This window comes from Taeniopygia guttata, chromosome 1A (genome assembly GCF_048771995.1).
Source record: "Taeniopygia guttata chromosome 1A, bTaeGut7.mat, whole genome shotgun sequence".
In the NCBI taxonomy this organism is placed as follows: Eukaryota; Metazoa; Chordata; class Aves; order Passeriformes; family Estrildidae; genus Taeniopygia; species Taeniopygia guttata.
Window position 1 is genome coordinate 32,441,548 of NC_133025.1, and position 17,793 is coordinate 32,459,340.

At 39.2% G+C, this 17,793-nt stretch overlaps 1 protein-coding gene across 4 annotated transcripts in view; it reads left to right on the top strand.

The window, feature by feature from the left end:
* Positions 1 to 17,793, top strand: part of RASSF3 (Ras association domain family member 3) — a 102,648-nt gene that overhangs the window by 12,737 nt on the left and 72,118 nt on the right. For 3 of the 4 annotated variants that reach the window (XM_041711940.2, XM_072922749.1, XM_030259000.4), the window contains exon 2: positions 13,893 to 14,017. In XM_041711940.2, coding sequence (XP_041567874.2) covers positions 13,893 to 14,017 — 125 coding nt within the window. Of the gene's footprint in view, positions 1 to 13,892; positions 14,018 to 16,020; positions 16,248 to 17,793 lie in introns of those variants that run through there. The other variant, XM_030259018.4, reaches the window with a different exon arrangement.

The window sequence follows — 17,793 nt, forward strand, 5'->3', positions numbered from 1 at the left end:
ATAAACACCCTTACAGCCCAAATACCATTTTGTCCCTTCAACATGGTCTGTGAAGGCTGGGGCTGAGGCATGTTCTCAGGGGGTTGGAAGAATGTGCACTGCCATAGTGGGGGAAGCCAAGTTCTTTATGTTCTTCTTAAGGGACTAATGGTACAAGGTCAGATTTCTTTTGATTGGGACTCTTTGGAACAGAATGGTGAACTTGTCAATTCTGCAACATTAATAACAAGTTTGTATTTGCATGGCATAGACTTTGGGTCATTTCCACAGCTGAGCAGTTTAGTGTTGTACTTGAGACAACAGATCTGTGACTCTTGAAAGGGGATGTGCCATCTGAAATCTGTCACAGCAAGGTCGTTAGGCCCCGTGCCTAAATGACACATGACTTCTTCCCAAAGGAATCCACAGATTTCAAATATTCAGAAGAAAATCTCAGGACATTGAAGTTTGTATGAAACTTTCCTTGATGAATCTAGAGTTTTGAACCTTTCTTGGAATACTGGTAATCTCAGGTCCTCCTAATACATTCAAATCATCCTGAGTCCTCCTAACACATCAGATAATTCCTGCATCTCCTTTATTAAATATTGATAGTAAAAACTATCAGTAACTTCTATTGAGAGCTTTAATTGCTAGCTGGGTTACACACGTGTGAAAATGTTTGCATGCCAGTTGTCTTTTACCCCAGTATTGCAAAAAAATAATTGTATCCATGACTTGTAACAAGAAAAAAGGTGAACTCTGAGTGCTTTAAAAATAATGCTTTTTTGTGGGTTGCCTTCCTTCTCCCTCTGCATCTGGTGGTTTGAATAAAATTTACCTTTTTACTATCATTTTAGTGTATGTTTTAGCACCTCTTTTGAACTGAATTTGTAAATATGTCTGAAGTGCCCTAAAAGTCCTTTGCTACCTGTGCAATGAGATATTTGTCACAAAATTGTGGGTTTGATGGAATTGTGTCATTTCATTGGAAGGCTGAGTCGCAGCAGAAAAAATCTCAGCGTTAAAATTCAACTCGAATTTCTTGCAAGTTTACAGAAGCCAATCTTATAAACTGGAAGCTGAACTCCTGATGCTCCTCTCACAGGGGAGGAGACACAGCTCCTGATTGCTCTTTAGTCTGTACAAAGACAGCAAGTTACACCTGTTAGTTAAACCTCAGCTACCCTGACGTCCACAAACATTTCTGCATTTTTCTTCAGTGTCCAGAATTTCCCTTTAGTTTTTGGTGAACTACAAAATTACCCATTTTCTCAGCTTCCTCGACTCTGAAACATCACAGTTCTTTACCAAGGTGCCCTTCTGTCCTTCTGAGAGAGTTATTCAACTCAAAAGTCTACGCTGAGCAGTACTGACAATCTACCCTGAGCAGTATTGACCATCTACCCTGAGCAGAATTGACTACCATCCCTTGGTACACAGAGATTTACCCTTGCTTCCTAGAATCCAACAACTTTTTGCTGTCTTTTCCTGGTAGGTTTTACTCCAGGACTGGCACTAACAGAATTTTTTTATTCAGGATGAGCTAGGACCCAGGATGACCCAGTAGAACAATTCTGTGTCGCTAGGCTTGCCCCACGGATGAATAACTAGCTGGCAATTAAAGCTTTCAGTAATACTTACTGATAATTTTTAGCCACATGTGCTTTAATAATAAATTAACATTTTAACAACAACAAAAGAGAAAATTTCATTATTTGGACATGTTAGGAAGGTCATATGTTCTCTGTTATGCTTTGTCATAGATTTTGTGTGATCTCATTCATTATGTAAACCAAGAGATGGGCACTGTGCCTCTGCATAGTACCCTCAGACTTGCTGCTTTTGTTCTGCTTCTATCACTCCATGTCTCAGGATGTCTTGTCCTCTCTGCTTGACCCAGAAACAAAATCTGCTGAAGCACAAGATTATTTTTTAAGTATAACAATTAATTTAGTATTGTTGTAGGTCACTGTGTTCAGAAAGGTGCATTTGACATAATTTTAGAAAGAGCTGTCAAGGCATAATTAGGTTGCTGTTCCAAAAAATGTTTAGCTTTTCAGCCTGTCCTTGGATGAGCACTTTGGGATTGTTGGCCACAGACTTTGGCCTACAGCTAATGTGCTCCTTGCAAAGCTCTAAAAGAAGGAAGAAAATTTGTGAGTGTTCTTCAGTCACTGATTTTGATTAAGTTACTTACTGAAGGATTAAAAAATGTCTTATACATGGTTCAGAATATACTAAATGTAGCTGATAATCTTTTAACTGCATTTAGTTTGATGAAGCGTACATAACGTAAGAGGTTTAAACTGAGGTATGTAGATTTTAGGGTTCTGGAGCCTTCATTTCTTAGAAATATGTTTGAATTTTTCCTACAGCATCTTAGGAGAATTTATGCTGGCATATCATGTGACTAGAAATTTTATCATAATAAAGTATGTATGTACAGGGAGAGATATTGAAAGACAAAGGAATTAGAAAAAATATCATGAAGAGCTGTAATAAGACTATAGAATGATACAAAAATTCAAAATAGACAAGTAACTCCTGTTTTCTCTGTCTTATAGCAGAGGAATAAGGTAAGGGGTGACAAATACAAAGCAGATAAAAGGATTTTTCAAAATTATTTTTTATTCAGTATGTAATTAAATTGTAGAACTCATTACGAGAGGATGCTGCTGAGGTCAGGAATGTAACGAGATTTAAAGAGAGTCTGGAAAAATAAGAATATTCAATATTATGATAATTGAAGCTACAATAAAAGCTTTGAAAGCCACATAAATCTTCTTGCTTAAAGGTTTAAGATGATTTTTAACAATTAAGGATTAGTCTGAGATAATTTTGTGGCTCAGATCTCACAACTGTTACTCTTTCATGAGTTTCTCCTTAAGCAACTAATGCACTCCCCTGGAAGAGATAATTTTATGATCTGCATTGATTTAAACCTTTATGATATTTTTTAGGCTTATATAGAAAAAAACAGGGAGCTCTTCTGAGCTCTCAGGACTGTTTTTCTGTTTTCCATGTCATCTGTGAACTTGAAACTTGTTTGTTACCAATTCCAGCAAGAAGAGGGAGTTTGTTAAGTCAGATTTTAGACATGCTCAGAAGAGAATCCCATATTATCCTGTGGAAAACATAAAAAGCATGATGCTTGCTGATTTTTTTTTAATTTTTTTTTTTTTTTACTTTGTAAAACTTCCCCATGGGCAAACCCTGCTTGTTCTGCAGCCATTACAGTAAGTAAATAACTACAGAAATCAAGTCTGTCTGAGGTGGGTAATTTTGTGTCCTGTTTTTTGCCAAATTCTGCTGGCTCATTAAGACCTTTATTCTCAGCTCTCATCTGGTGAGAGTTCTCATCATTTTGAGCTACTGTTTCTACTAGGTACTTTGGAAGGTTCTTTCAGAGGGCAGAAAGTGAGAATTTATTGACAGAATTTTAAACTGATTATATTTCAGGCAGCTGGAAGTTGATTTCTACCCTTTGCTTTTCATTAACATTTTTTGCAACTTTTCTGCTCTATTGAGTTACTCCTTTAGTCCTTTTTAATGTTAAAGTTAGAATATTTTTATTAGTTTCAAACAACTTTTGGTAAGAATGGCTAAGCATCCAATATAAAATTACATTTATGTAAGACTATGTGTTATAGAAAATAAGTGGAAATCTTTACATGGGTATGACGACATGCTTTAAACTTGCTACCTCCTCAAAGATAATTCTTTAAAATATAAAGTTTTGACTGATCATGCAGTACAAAAATTCAACCTTTCAGTGCTCTCTTCAAAATATATCCAGCTAATAAATCTATAACACATATGGGATGGGAGGACAATGTTAATTCAGTATGTCAACTAAGATTGTCTTAGGTTAAAATATTTGTAAATTAATTTTTTTGTTTTCATATTTGACCAACTAACATATGATGGCTTATGCTATAAGTGCCCACATCCTTCTGTGACCTCTTTAACTGGATTATTCTGGCAATAGTTTGGGTATGTAGAGGTAGCATACCTTGTCAAAACCCAACTGGTGAAAGCCGTCGCCTCCCTGTCCCCCTGAGGCCAGGGGTGTGTGACACCTATGCAGTCCCTATGGTCAGGCCTGTTGTCTCCTGCATGGATACTGTAACTTTCCAGTGAGCACCTATACCTCCTGTGTTTTGAGCTGAAAAAAGTTCTCCTGGTCATCCCCACAGTTCACTGGAGCCCTTGCAGTATCCGGGGTCAGTGTGGCCCTTTCAGGCTGAGCATGCAGAGCTTGCAGAGGGGTTCTGAGAAGTAGAGCGGCCACCTCTGGGAAAGATGGAGAGAGTTTTGTCCTAACACAGGTGATAGAGCATGGAGGCATTTGGGAACTGTAGCTCTGAAGCTGTACATCTCTTGTTGATGCTACATTTTTTGTTTCTTTTGCCAATGTCAAGCGAAAGCAGTTGGAAGATGCTGTTTCTCCACTGCACCTCTTTGCTACCCTCGGTGCTAGTAGGAGGATGAGTGGAAGAAAATCACCAGCTGTTGTGCATTGAATTAAGCACCTCTCCAGTACAGCTGCTTCAAGATTCTCTCAGGCTGTCATGATGACCCATAACGCCTGAAATAAAAGCTGTGAATTGGTCATTTATGAAGAGTAGCATTAATAAATTAGTAGCGTGGAATTACCTGTTTTAAGGAGATAATGTAATGTTAGAGCTTGAGATGTAAACATAGACCAAGCTTGGATGCAGTATGCAAAAGCAGGTTTAGAATTGAGCTGTACCCAGTGTGAGAGGTGATCTGCACAAGTGCAACTATTTTTATATTAAACTTCATTTATTTTGATGGGTTTGAGTCAACCTTTTTCTCATCTCACATTTAAACAGAAAAGACTGCAGGTTTTGTTTGGCAGAAAGTCCAAGCTTTTAAATTTCATGTGATCTGTCAGTTAGAGGTCTGGCTTCTGTCCTGGCAGGATATAACTGCTGTTTTGCTCCTCTAATGGAGTGATCATTGATCCTGCAGCAGCTATTCAGAATTAACTCCCGATCCCAGTGTTGTGGCCAGGTAAAGCAGGGAGCTCTTCTGAGCTCTCGGGACTATTTTTCTGTGTTCCATCTCCTCTGTGAACTTGAAACTCTTGTTTGTTACCAATTGCAGCAAGAAGAGGGAGTTTGTTAACTCTGGTCTGGTCAGGAACTCACAATTCTGGGAGTGTACACACGGAGAGACCTAAACTATACTTTTCTTTCCTGTTGTGTTTTCACTGTGTTTCTCAGTAAAAACAAAAGGAAGTGCTGCTTTGTGAGTATCCGTAATGCTGGATATTTCGGGGATTTAGCAATAGAGGGCACTAGAGTAAATGCTTTCAAAACCCAGCATTTTCATTGGATTTGCATACAAAAGTGAAAGTTCACTTTTGGTTTTTTATATGGAAGGGATATTCTACCCATTTTTTTTGGTATTTAATGTTGGAAAGAGGATAACAGTCAAAGCAAGTGGAAGTCCCAAGATGCCAGCATGACTTGTAGTAGAACTGCATAAATATTTTGGACTGATTTTTAACTTATTAAACAGAAATTCTGCTGTTTCTTTCCATTGCATTTTTAATGCAGAAGTGTATACAGTGATGTGTTCCTGAGTCAGGTGTTTATTGAATGTAATATCTGATGCCTTTGATTCTGTCAAAGGTGGATTTCAAATGCATTTTATGAAGCCACCACAAAAGGAAAATCAGGTGTGAGAATGTGTGTAGACCCACATCCCCATTCTTGTTCAGGCGCTGTTCCCTCAGAAGGTGGGAATTCAGCGTGTGCTCTGGGCTGCTGGGTTTTGTGGTCTTCATATGAAAACTTAGTTTAATTTAAAGACAACCTGAGCTGCTTTTAGACTATTGGTAGAATTTACTGGGTCTGGTGGATTAGGCTGGTAGCTGGGATTCAAATGCCTGTGGACAGGTTTGTCAGAGGAAAGGGCCCATAGCTGCCATTTTATCATCCCAGCTACTCTGCTGCCATGTGGCTGCTGCAAGTGTAGTTCAGGGCAATGCCAAGACACCCCTCTGGCTGCTTGGCCTTATGGAGCAGGTGGTAAAAGATGGAGCAGGCAGAACTTGCTGGGGAGCTGCTGCTATCTGTCCCTCCAGCCTGACTCTGGGGGCTGCGTGTGGCACAGCACAAGGCTGTGAGCTGGATGCTGGATGCTCAGCCCTCTGCTTTTCCTCTGTGCTGCTTAATGATGTGTAGAGATACCCAACAGCTGCTGCAGGCTTGCACAAGTTAGCTTAAAATCAATACTTCTTTAGGAAATCAAATGTAAATGAACTATCATAAGCTGATTTCTAGGAGAGGTCAAATCTAGGATTTTACCTATGGAGCACTTTTTTGGGTGTGTGGCATTACTTCACTGCAGTTCAGAAATGAAGAATGAGATTTGTTTTCTGTTCCAGAAATGCAATCTCTTTGCTCTTGAGCTGAAGAAGAAATCCAGTTCCTATGGGGCACCCTGGTTTTGTCACTGGTACATGTGGTCAGTAAAGCCTGACACTATCCAGGTCCACCAGGTTTTCTGGAGCCTATGGGCCTATGTGAGAGGGGTCTGTGGTTCACTGGGTCAGGTGTACAAAAAGCACTCTCTGAGGTTTGTCATGAAAGGATAGACATGGTGATATGTCAAGGTATCTGCCACGGTTTGTCTCTAATTCATTGTCTGAAGTTACTGCACAGAGGAACTTGGCCTCCCCACCTCTATCTGGCATGGAGAAGTAGGAGTCTCAACACTCAGAGCAAAAGCAATGTAATCAGCACAAGGAAGTTGTCTCTTAGGTTGTAAGCTGGAAGTTAAAAAAACTAAAGAATGCTATAAATATCTGTATATGAAGAGGGCTAAAGGAGAAATGAGGCCTCTCCTTCCTCACACTCTGGCATTATTTTGTGGTGTTCCCATGCCCAGGTACCTGCAGGAAGGAAGCATTTCAGGTTTCCTGGGGAGAGAGAGCTCAGCCATCTACCTCTCAGTCAGCCTCCCAGAAAGTGGCATACTAAGAGCTCCCAAAATCGTGATAGCTATGGTATAACCTGAGGTGGGGGTGTGGTCCAGCTCTCCAGCTAGGTATGATGCTGAAACAGATAAAGGAGCCAGTGAGAAGTAAACATGACCTAAACTTGATTTTTCTTGTCTTGGGCTTTAATTTTTAAAGCATTTCCCCTATTGCAACTTTATATTTTAACCCATACTTCTATTGAATGAAGTGAATATTCTCAGCCTTGTTTGCAAACAGATTTTGTGATTATTTCAGGGTAGTCTAGCAAACACTGGGTGTTCTGTTTCTGTGGGAGTGGTGACTGTAAACAGGACTATATGCAGAGCAGTATCTGGCCAAAAGAAGTATAATAGATTTCGGGAGCAGAAGCCTGTTTACAGGCTGGTTATGTAGGATCCCACGTTTGTGCAAGAGTCTCCTGTGACAAGTCTTCACTGGATCATGTTGGCAAGCTCTGGAAGGAGGGAGAAGACTTGAGTTTTGTCACATTGATAAAAATACAAACAAGCTTTATCAACCAATTAGATTGATTTTAATTCTTTAGCACTCCAAAGTAAATCAATGGGATTTATGCTCCTATGTCACTTAGGGCCAGGTCACTTAGGGCTCAGAGACGTTTAAGCATCTGAGAACCAGTGCAGATTTCAGTAGCTGAATCATTGACCCTTCTTGTGGCACTGGCACCAAGAGTGGGGAATCCTCCCTCAGTCAGGAACCTTCTCTGTGGCAGCTGCCAGCAACCTTACAGGCTAACAGTGGCCTCTTAGAGATGCTTTATCCATGCTAACACTTACATGCCAGTTTTTCAATGTGCAGCTGGATGGCAATGTCACCTTCCACTTCTCAGAAAAGGCTGGTGAGCTGCCCTGAGATGCCATTCCTGGCCAGCCTGCCTCATCTCCTCTCCCCGGCCAAGGATGACCATGACACAGAACACGTGTCCTGGTGTTTACCAGTTATCTAGCAAACCATCTGGCACAAACCATGTTAACATTAGCTCATACCAAAAAAAAGTATTTAAAGGCTCTAAGATAGATGACAGAATTTTGGAGGTTTATAGAGGTACGAGTAGCAGAAACTGGAAAAAAAAATCCAGTTCAGACTGTTTACTCAAAAATACCTGTCATTCTTTCCTGTTTTGCAGATGGGAAGCTGAATTTAGGTATTAACCAATTATTTGCTATCTGGTGCATAAAATCAGAAATATGGTCCCTGAGTTCCCAGACAGTGAAGACATCAAACACTCCCAGGTTCATGCAGGCTGCTGATTTTTATACCTTCTTTTCTCCTTTGAGCCTCCCTTGGTGTTCTCAGTGATTCACTCAGGGAAGTGTTTTCTTCTTACCAAAAGACTGATCACTCCCTCCTGCTTTACAAATGTAATGTCCTTTGCATGTGGCAGAATCAGGTTGTTGCCTGCCTAGATGACAGATAAACTGTTATCTAAAAACTCTGAATCTGAAACTGGTGAGCAATATGGCAGTTTTTTTTGTGCAGTACCCAAACTACATCTCAGTGAGATTGGCAAAACAAAAGCAGCACAAGCATTTGTGTTGGAACTTGGACAGTTTGATTAAAGCACTTGTCTTTTGCTGAGGTCCAAATATATGCTCTTAATAGAGCATTAACAGTCTCTTAATAGAGACTGCTACAGGAGCTTATCCTGTTTCCAAGGCAGGGTTCCTGACCCTGAGTTAGGCTCTGACACTTATGGATAGAGCTGCAGTTCAAGTGCTTCTTGGAGAATTTCCCTAGACAGCAAGTTAAGCCGGTTCTATGGTCCTTCTGTCCTTGGGAAAATGACAGAGGATCCTCTCTGTGGGAAGCGTGTATCCCAAAAAGGGTCTTGACCTGTGGCTGTGAATGGCCATTGTATCTATTGACAGCAGAGTCTACAGAGACACAGCAGACGACCTTAAGTGGTACTTGTAGACAATCACAGCTTTACAGGAGTTTGGAAGATGTGGGCTTTGCTGGACTTCAATCTGATCTAAGCCTTGTGTAGCTTCCCAGTGGGGAAGAAGCACAAAATACACACAAAGATCCCTCAAGGGAAAGGATGGCCATAAGGACCTCAGAAGTCATATATTATCTCTAAATAACAGTGATCCCTAAAAAAATCTCTAATTGAGAAATATGGTTAGAACTTTATTTTAATCTCAGACTGATGTCAAGTGTGACTAACAGATAAACAAGCAAGCAGAAAGAAAGAGTATTTAATAGAGATAAAACTCATGTTACAGCAGATCTCCACCTCCTAGAAGCTGTGCTTAGAGCTTTCTGAAGGCTGCTTATTTCAAATAGGTTACTCATTCCATTACGGAACTGAGTGAAACTGTTAAAAAAGATCTTTATAGCAACTTTAGCATCACACTAGAATGTAGACATTTAAGCATCAGCAAAAAAAAAAAAAAGCCAACACAACATATATTAAGCATTAACTGAATTGTGACATGCTGATACCAGTGTATTGTAGAAACAACACAGTTCAATTCTGTTGTGCAGGAGAAATATAGCTAAACTTTTGTTACCTGCTCGCTGAAAATTGATTAAAAATTAAAGCACTAAACACCTCACATAGTATGAATAATTTTTCCAAGAAGCTTTACAGGCATACTTTCCATCGAGCAAGCACAGCACTAAAACTCTCTTCTGATTGCTGGGAACTAAGCCACAGGTTCTCATGTAAAGATGATTTTACTTGCTAACTTCCCAACACAGTAGCAGGACCAAGTTGTGCATCCTCCTGACACTTTCTAATCAAGACTTTTTACTGTGGTTGATAAATAATGCAAAAGTAACACAAATTTGGCTTTGAACTTTCCATGTGCTTCAGTTGTTTAGGCACAATATAATTTTGCATATCCATTTGGAAGTTAAATTTGTCTGGGCCATCACAGAAATGAAATCACAAGTTTCCTAGGCACAGGAGACCACAGCAGGATAGAGATACTTTGCTATTGAGCCTCTGCCTGATTTAGTAATACTTAGTTACTAAGCTCTGATGTTGGAGCATCTTTTGTGTTCCTGCCTGTTCCTTTTCTTGCTTTCTGCTGCACTGCCCTGGAGCAAATTGGTTATGGGAACAGCTATTTACAAGCTATCAGGCAAAGTCAAGTTTTGGGTGAAGAAAACCCAAACATCATGTAGGGTCCATTCATGTAAAATGAACATGTTGAAGCCTTCCAGTTCACCCCTACTAGGGCAGGATAGGAGTGGTGATTTCTAGCAATAATGTAAGTTATTTTTTTCTATGACTCTAGTAAAGACATTGTTGCAATAGAATAATAAATCATAAGGTGCTTCATTATGCCTCAGTAACTGACAATGAAACTTCCAAACCATAATATTTATATGTTTAATAAATAGATACTTACTTTGCATTTCTTAATAATTCAGGACAACTTGCATAATTAATATGCATTGATGCATCATTTTCATATATAAATTCAGTGTACATGACAGTCTGAGCATCAGTAAAATAAAACTATTAGCTTTCCTAATTGTCACTGAATGCTTTTATCAAATGTACTGAGTCCCCAGAGTCTGATTTCAAAGAACAGGATTCCTTTCAGACCACATCAGGAAAGAGCACCTGATTCTGATTGTTTTTGAAGCAGAAATGATATGGCAATCCATGATCTGATGACCATAACAGTCTTTGCAGAATTATAGCTACTTTTTGAACTCATGGAAATTTTGGAAGTGCTCCAGTAAAGGTTTACCAGAAGAAGGTATTTTTAAAATTTGATGCTGTCTAAACCTTTGTGGAACATTGTATGCCACAACTGGAATGAAATAATATATTTAAAGCTAAAACATATATGAAAAAAAGATCATACATAAATCCACTGTTTTAGGAAAAAAACATCGTTTTTCTAAACTTGCTTATTAAACTTATAAACAATATGTTAAAATCTAGCTTAAGATTAAAATAATTTTAGAGATGAAGCTTTCACATTTTTTATAATTATGCCTATAATAACCAGGTGGAAGTTATGAGCTTGTCTTGCAAATGACATTATGGATTCACAAATTAAAATGAATATAAATGGCAAAGAAAATAGCATTGAGAGTTAATGTTTCCTAACTGAATAAGCAATCCTGTTTCAGAACACTGTTTAGCTAACAGATTTTCTGCTAATATTATTTGTGAATTGGTGCATGCTCAGTACATACAATGGTGCAGTCACAGGAAGTTGGGAAATTAGTGAACCCTGGTGTCCTACAGATTTGTAGGACATTCCCCATGACCTCCTCACCACGCAGGTGATGCGAAGTGCAGGAGCTAATTGTCCAGACATGGCCAGACAATGGCGTAATGGCTGAATTTTGCCAGCTTTGCCCTGAGTGTGGGTGTTAGTTTGGGTCTCTCTCCTTTAGCCTGGAGATAATTTTCATAAAACTTAATTAGCTTTTAGACCATTTGTAGTTGAAATGGCCAGCTTTGTCAGAATTACAGGGGGAGAATTGAAAGGTGGCCATACAGTGCAATCTCATAAGCATTTTTTCTAAGGAAGATATATGAACTGAACTTGCAAAGTAAAAAACACAGAAATTAAGGAAAAAAAAAAAAAAGAAATGAAAATACTACTTCCATTTTATCTTCTTTTGCTTTTGCAGTGTAATGTAATTTTTATTTAAGTGCTCTGATCCTGGCTTTCTTGTGGAGATGCCCTGTTCTCTTTCCGGATAAACAATGGCTCTCTATTTTATTTATTCCTCTTGGCTTTTCCACTGTGTCTCATGGGCTCCCTTCCCAAAGACAAAATCCTTCTTTTCTCAAGGCATCCATGAAAATGAGTGTTCTGTCTCCTCCAGAATTTCATGAGGTGCATGAATCATCTGAAAAATAATCCCAGATGCATAAGCATAAAACGGAGCCCTGGGAAAACCTCATTTGGGCCAAAAGCACAGTTCTCCCTGACTTCAGCTGCAGCTGGGAATACTCCATGTTTGCTAAAAGTTGGATAAAGGAACTCAAATGTGGAACCCAGGAGAAATTAGGCAGCAACTGAAGCAAGCCTAACGTGGCTTGCCAGCATCACACAAGGATGTAGGTACAGCTATCATTTCTCCTGGGCACCATACAGCTGCCTAACCATTCTTTTTATTTGTCTCCACAGTCTTCTGTATTGCTTCACCTTTTTCAAATTCTGCATTAAATACAGTGACTGTTTTAGAGAGTTTGAGTCTTTTTCAGGGCTTTGATTTATATTGCAACAGGGTCCTTTGCAACACATAATTAGCTGATGTCTCAAGAGGAGTGTGACTTGAGATACAGTGATATTATTGTGATATAGTTGTGATGAAGTCAGTCTGCTTTAAGATCAGAAACATCCCAGTTATCTGCCTCATAGTGCTGATCCAGGAACTAATTTTGCTGGGTTGTTGGTGTTGAAAAAGTTTTGACAGGCTGACTTTGTGCCAAATAAATAAAATTAATCTTGCCTTAATGCAAGATTATATATGTAACATAAATGTAGCATAAATTCTGTATCAGGCACAGGAATTTGATTGCAGGTTTGTACTTAATCCACGTTATAATTTTTAGTTTTGAATGGTTTCATGGTACAGGGGTATTACATTAAAGATCCAGTCCCTAGCCAAGAGGAAAATCATTTCAGGGGATACTCTGCTATCTTGCCCCATTACACCATGATGAGTATGGATTGGAAATGCAAAGGTTCAATAATTTATTTTTTGCAATGGGAATCTAATTAAACATAAGGAAAACTGAAATTTTTGAGAAGCTGATAAGGGCACAAAAGAGCCCATCCAGAATTCATCTTTTGCTATAAATCTTGAAAGTATAAAGCTTTATACCAACAAAGAAATTTTAAAAAGTGTGGCTTAGTTAGAAAAAATTAAAGCATTTCCTCCAAAAGTCATTCTTGGAAATGGCTAAATTGTTTTAGCTGAAATGTTCTAAAACAAACAGCATGATGTTCCCCAGCATGGAAACTTGAAGTGCAAGTGGTTGCTCTTTGGCAAAATTATAAGCAATTTAAAACCTAAAAATAGAAAGTGACATTCAGTCCTAGACAAAGATGGCATCATGAACTCTGCCCAGCTTACACAGAAAACCAGCAAACACAACAGGGCTTCAAAGCAAATACAAGCTGTTTTTGCAAATACTCTTAAAGTGATTCTTTCTTTGAGATTAGAGGGAGTATGAATCATCTATTTCTTAATAGAGATAGGGCCATCTGCCTGTTATAATGAATTTACATTTTTAATAGCCATCTTAGTTGACTTTGATAGCCAGCAAGTGAAATTTCTGAATTATTACTGAAGGTAACTATTTGATTTATCAGCATAATTAATCTTCAGATAAGCCACTTATTCTGCTTTCAGTATTCATGTGCATATTCTTATGAGTACCTAGAGTTTAAAACATGAAAATATATGTAGCAGTAATTCTATGTGGATAGAATTTTTTGTCTGTAAGTCGAAAATGTTGTGTCTTTTCTGAGAAATGCCCCTTTCACGCTTACATTGCAACAGCCAATACCTCGTTTGTGGCATGGACCTTTTGCAAGACCATCTCAGTGAGGCAGCCCTGATCTAACTAAAGACCTGCTCGACTGCAGGCCTGTCAGTGTGACACTGGGAGGTGTGCTGCACTGTCACCTTCACTCCGGTGAATTTACATCTCCAGCACTGTGTAGCTATTATTATCTTTGATAGGGTAGGGAAATTCACTTCAGAGGTGGTTATTGCTCTGAGGTCACGTAGCAAATAAGGATGTGTCTCACTCCTATGTTCTACCTGCAGAAACCTAATTTCTAAATACAATTTTAATTTCTTTTTTTGTCTTTTTGTTTTCTTTTCGTTTCCTTTTTTTTTTTTTTTTCTTTTCTTTTTTTCCCCTGGTGTCTGTGTGTGGGTTTTTAAGATTGCAGGTACACCTGCCATGCTTACTGCCAAGACCTGGTGCACTTGGGCTGCCGGCGGAATGGAAAATTAATGGACTGCCTCACTACGCATGACACCTTAGATTCATCTTACAGCAGTGGTCAGGTAAGAGATCTCCGGCTCATGTAGTTACTGCTTTCTCTTGTCAGCTCTGCTGTGAAGTGTGGTCTGCCTGCCTCATCTGGCTGCTTGGGAAGATTGTCTCACTTAGGCATGGCCAGCAAAGCTGGATTTCCCACTCAGTGCTGTGATTTTGCAGCACAGCTGGATCGAGGAGCAACTGGCTGCTGCCAGCTGGGTCACTCCTGCCCCAGTTAGTTTTCAGCTAAATTGACTGAAAAGTAATCCCACAGAACAGTGTTTTTCCTGTTGGTTTTGGCCACTGTGGGGTCATTTACACCTAATCAATAGAAACTTCTGAGATGTCACCTGCGGTAACATACAGACACTCTCCTGCTTTTATTTTTAGGGGGGAGAGAGGATGAAGAATTGTGGCAAGTTTTTTGTGTGTAATTTCCTTTTATCAAGCCTTTTGAGTATCAAAAAACTCCTTCATTAATGCGTGTCTGGTCTAAACTTACAGTGTTACTGTTTTAACTGAAAAGTGTTATTCAAAACATAATTAGTGAAAACAAATTGGAATATGCATACCCACAGTGGTCAGTTTAATCCTTTTACTATCTTTAGGACTTATATTGAAGAAATGTCCTTATTGGGGGAAAGGGTTAAAACCCAAACAATCCCAGTCCCAGCTATCATTGGTAATGCTCATTTTATTCACTGTAAGAATTTATGTGGAGCCCAGCAGCACAAATTAACTAAAGATGATGCACTGCCATTTCAGTGAAATAGTCTGAGGACACACAAAGCAAAGCAAGCTTAACGTGGTGGCAAAAGCAGCAAGAAGTATTTGCGCACAGTTGAGATAAAACCCAGTGCTTGCATTCCTCGGTGATGATCACTTACCGGTGAATCAACCAAAGATGTATTTTCTCAGAGGATTCCAAAAAAAAAAAAATTTAAAAATAGTGCAGCTCTTTTCCTTTCCAGGTTCCTGTTAAGCAAAATTCTTATAGCATATACAGAAGGCCTAAAATCCAGCTGGGAAACATTTGTGATGGACAGATTAGACTTTATCCTCAGTCCTTGCCATAGACAAGTAATACAGATTCCAGGAAGCATTTTTATAATTTTATTTTTTTAGCAGGAAAAAAAAATGGAACTTGTCGCGGACTTATTTCAAAACCGACTTTTATGAAATGATAATTCTACCAAAAAGTAAAACAATCCAGATAAGTAAAAACAATATTTAGTAATACAAAGGTGTGCAAAGAATTATAGTGACTAGAGTGATTGTTTAGGATAGGCCTGGAACAGGCTGCCCAGTGAAGGGGTGAAGTCATCATCTATGGAAGTATTCAAAAAATGAGAAGACATGGTACTTCACAATATGGTTTAGTGGCGTCAGTAGTATTTGGTTAAAAGTTGGACTTGATGATCTTGGAAGACTTTTCCAACCTTAATGATTCTATGATTCTAAAATTTCTGAGCACCCTTGTTGAGCTTGGTGTGTGTCCTCCAGGTCATCACTGAATTTTCTCTGCAAGTGCAACATTTTCTTTTGTAGAAGCCATCCAACCACCACCCAACTGTCCAGCCCCCCAAGCTGTAACTGAGGACATAGTGTGAGCTCCATGTGTCTTGCTGTTGGGAAGACTGAAGGGGAATAACTCAGATGCTGAGAGGCAGAGTAGCAGGGATGGAGAGGAGGAAGTACATGGCGACACAGGTTTTGGAAGTGTGGGTAACTGTCAGCAAGAAAATATGATGGGAACAAAGAGAGAAGGACATTAAAAATAATTTTTACTCAAAAAGACACATACAGCTCGCCTGCAAGAGATCTAAAAAAGAGAAAGTGCTCTCCTGGGTATGAATACTGAGCAAGGAAAGTGTTTCTTGTTCTGTGAGCCTTACAGTACTTAGGGGAGCCAAATTTCATGTGCATTTGTTTTGTGCACAACAAGATCGCATCAAAGAAGTACTGTTTTTTCCTACTGATTTCCTTCCTCTTGGAAGAAGTCACACTTTGGCTGCTTGCAGTGGGTGACAGTTGTTGCAAATCTCTTTCCTAACTGTTTGTGTCAGTGTGTGCCCGACAACTGATACATGAAAGATGAGGATTCAAATGCTATTTTCAGCATCCATCATCCTCTGATTTTGAGGCAGCAACCATTTACATGCAGAAAACCTGGAATGTTTCCTGTTGGGTCATTTTCTTTACGCACGGCTGTCCCACATGCACAGTGCAGATGGAGCTACCACAGGAATCTGCAAGGTTTGAATTCGCTCTCTCCTCTGCTACTGACCTGCTCAGACCACTTTATCTTTCTAGGACTTATCTACTTCTCTTGTAGTTAAAAAAAGAAATTAGAATTTTTAAAAATAATTTAAATATCTTTGAAGGGGAACATTGTTGCAAAAGCTGGCTTAGGTTACTATTTAATTAAACACAACTTCCAGCTCAACTGCCTTCTCAAAATTACTATTTCCTTCCATGCTAAAATTTCCTGGACTTTATCAGCCTTAAAGGTGATTTTTAACTTTCTGTTTAAAGTTTGAACCTGCATCTCATGTATGAAATTGAATAGGTGTTTAGTAAGATTGTGAAGGGGTCAGGGGATGGAAAAAAGAGGATGGGAAAAAGACTGAACCTATCTTCTTTACAAAATTATCATTGCATTCTTATTCTGTGGATGGTGTCTAGTCTGTAAGATTTTCCTTAGATGCAGGACTGTGCTTTTGAAGCAAATCTTCTAATTGTCTTCACTTCCATTGTTTTGATTGATATCAGGGAGTAGTCATAGGACAAAAATCAATTCCACTTCAGGTGAAAACTAAGCTGCTTCCTGAAGCCTGTGAGAAGAGGCACTCCAAGAGCCAACCTAACACACTCAGTCTACTGGATCAAAGCAGAGATTTTCTTAAGTAAACATTATGAAGGGTTTTTATTTAGGACTTTGGATTCTCAGCACCACTTGCTGTCTTTTACAGAGTTGTGCGTTGCCCTACATAATTTGCTAAAATAGGCATTAGATTCTTGGCACAGAACTTCCCCCAGTGATGCATGCTTTTGCTTTATCTATATCGTGGCTTTGAAAATCACATGGCATGCAAAACCAGTTAATTTTGCATGAGCTATGCTAGTCAAATGCAGAGTTGCAACGATCACACATGTATTTGGGAATGTCTCACCCCTACAGTGAACGTCCATTTAAATTGTGAAGGGATTTTGCAGGAATACTAAAACTTTTTAGTATTTATAGAGAGGGATGACTTTCTAACAGAGCACAGTCCTGGGCTTTGTGCCTTTTCTTCCTGGGATGTTTTATTTTGGAGTGCATTTGTTTTTTTTAAGACACTAAAGCACTAGTTTGAAGTCATTATATTGGCACTCTTGTGCTGGTACAGGTTAGATCTTTTTTTGTAAAGAGTCATGGCACCTCTGTATTTGCATAAGCTCCTTCAAATATGGAGAATATTATTTTGTGATGATAGTAGCCAATGCTTTGCACTCTAACTCTCTATGACCTAACACCATTTCAGATTGGTCAGTCAGTGTGATGTATATCCTGCTTGATACAGGTGATATAAACTGCCCTTCATTCTGCTGCAGTGACCGCGTGATGCCCCAAGTGCAGCAGAGCTCGGCGCCCTGCTGTAGTTCCTGGTCCTGAATGCTTGTTCATGCCCATACATTTTCCATGTTCCCCTTGCTCTTCCACTCCCACTGGCACCAGGACTGCTGGTTTTGGACAATGCTTTTTCACAATGGGTCAGGAAAATATTGTAGCTTCTAACCTTTGTCCTTGCAAAGCCCAATC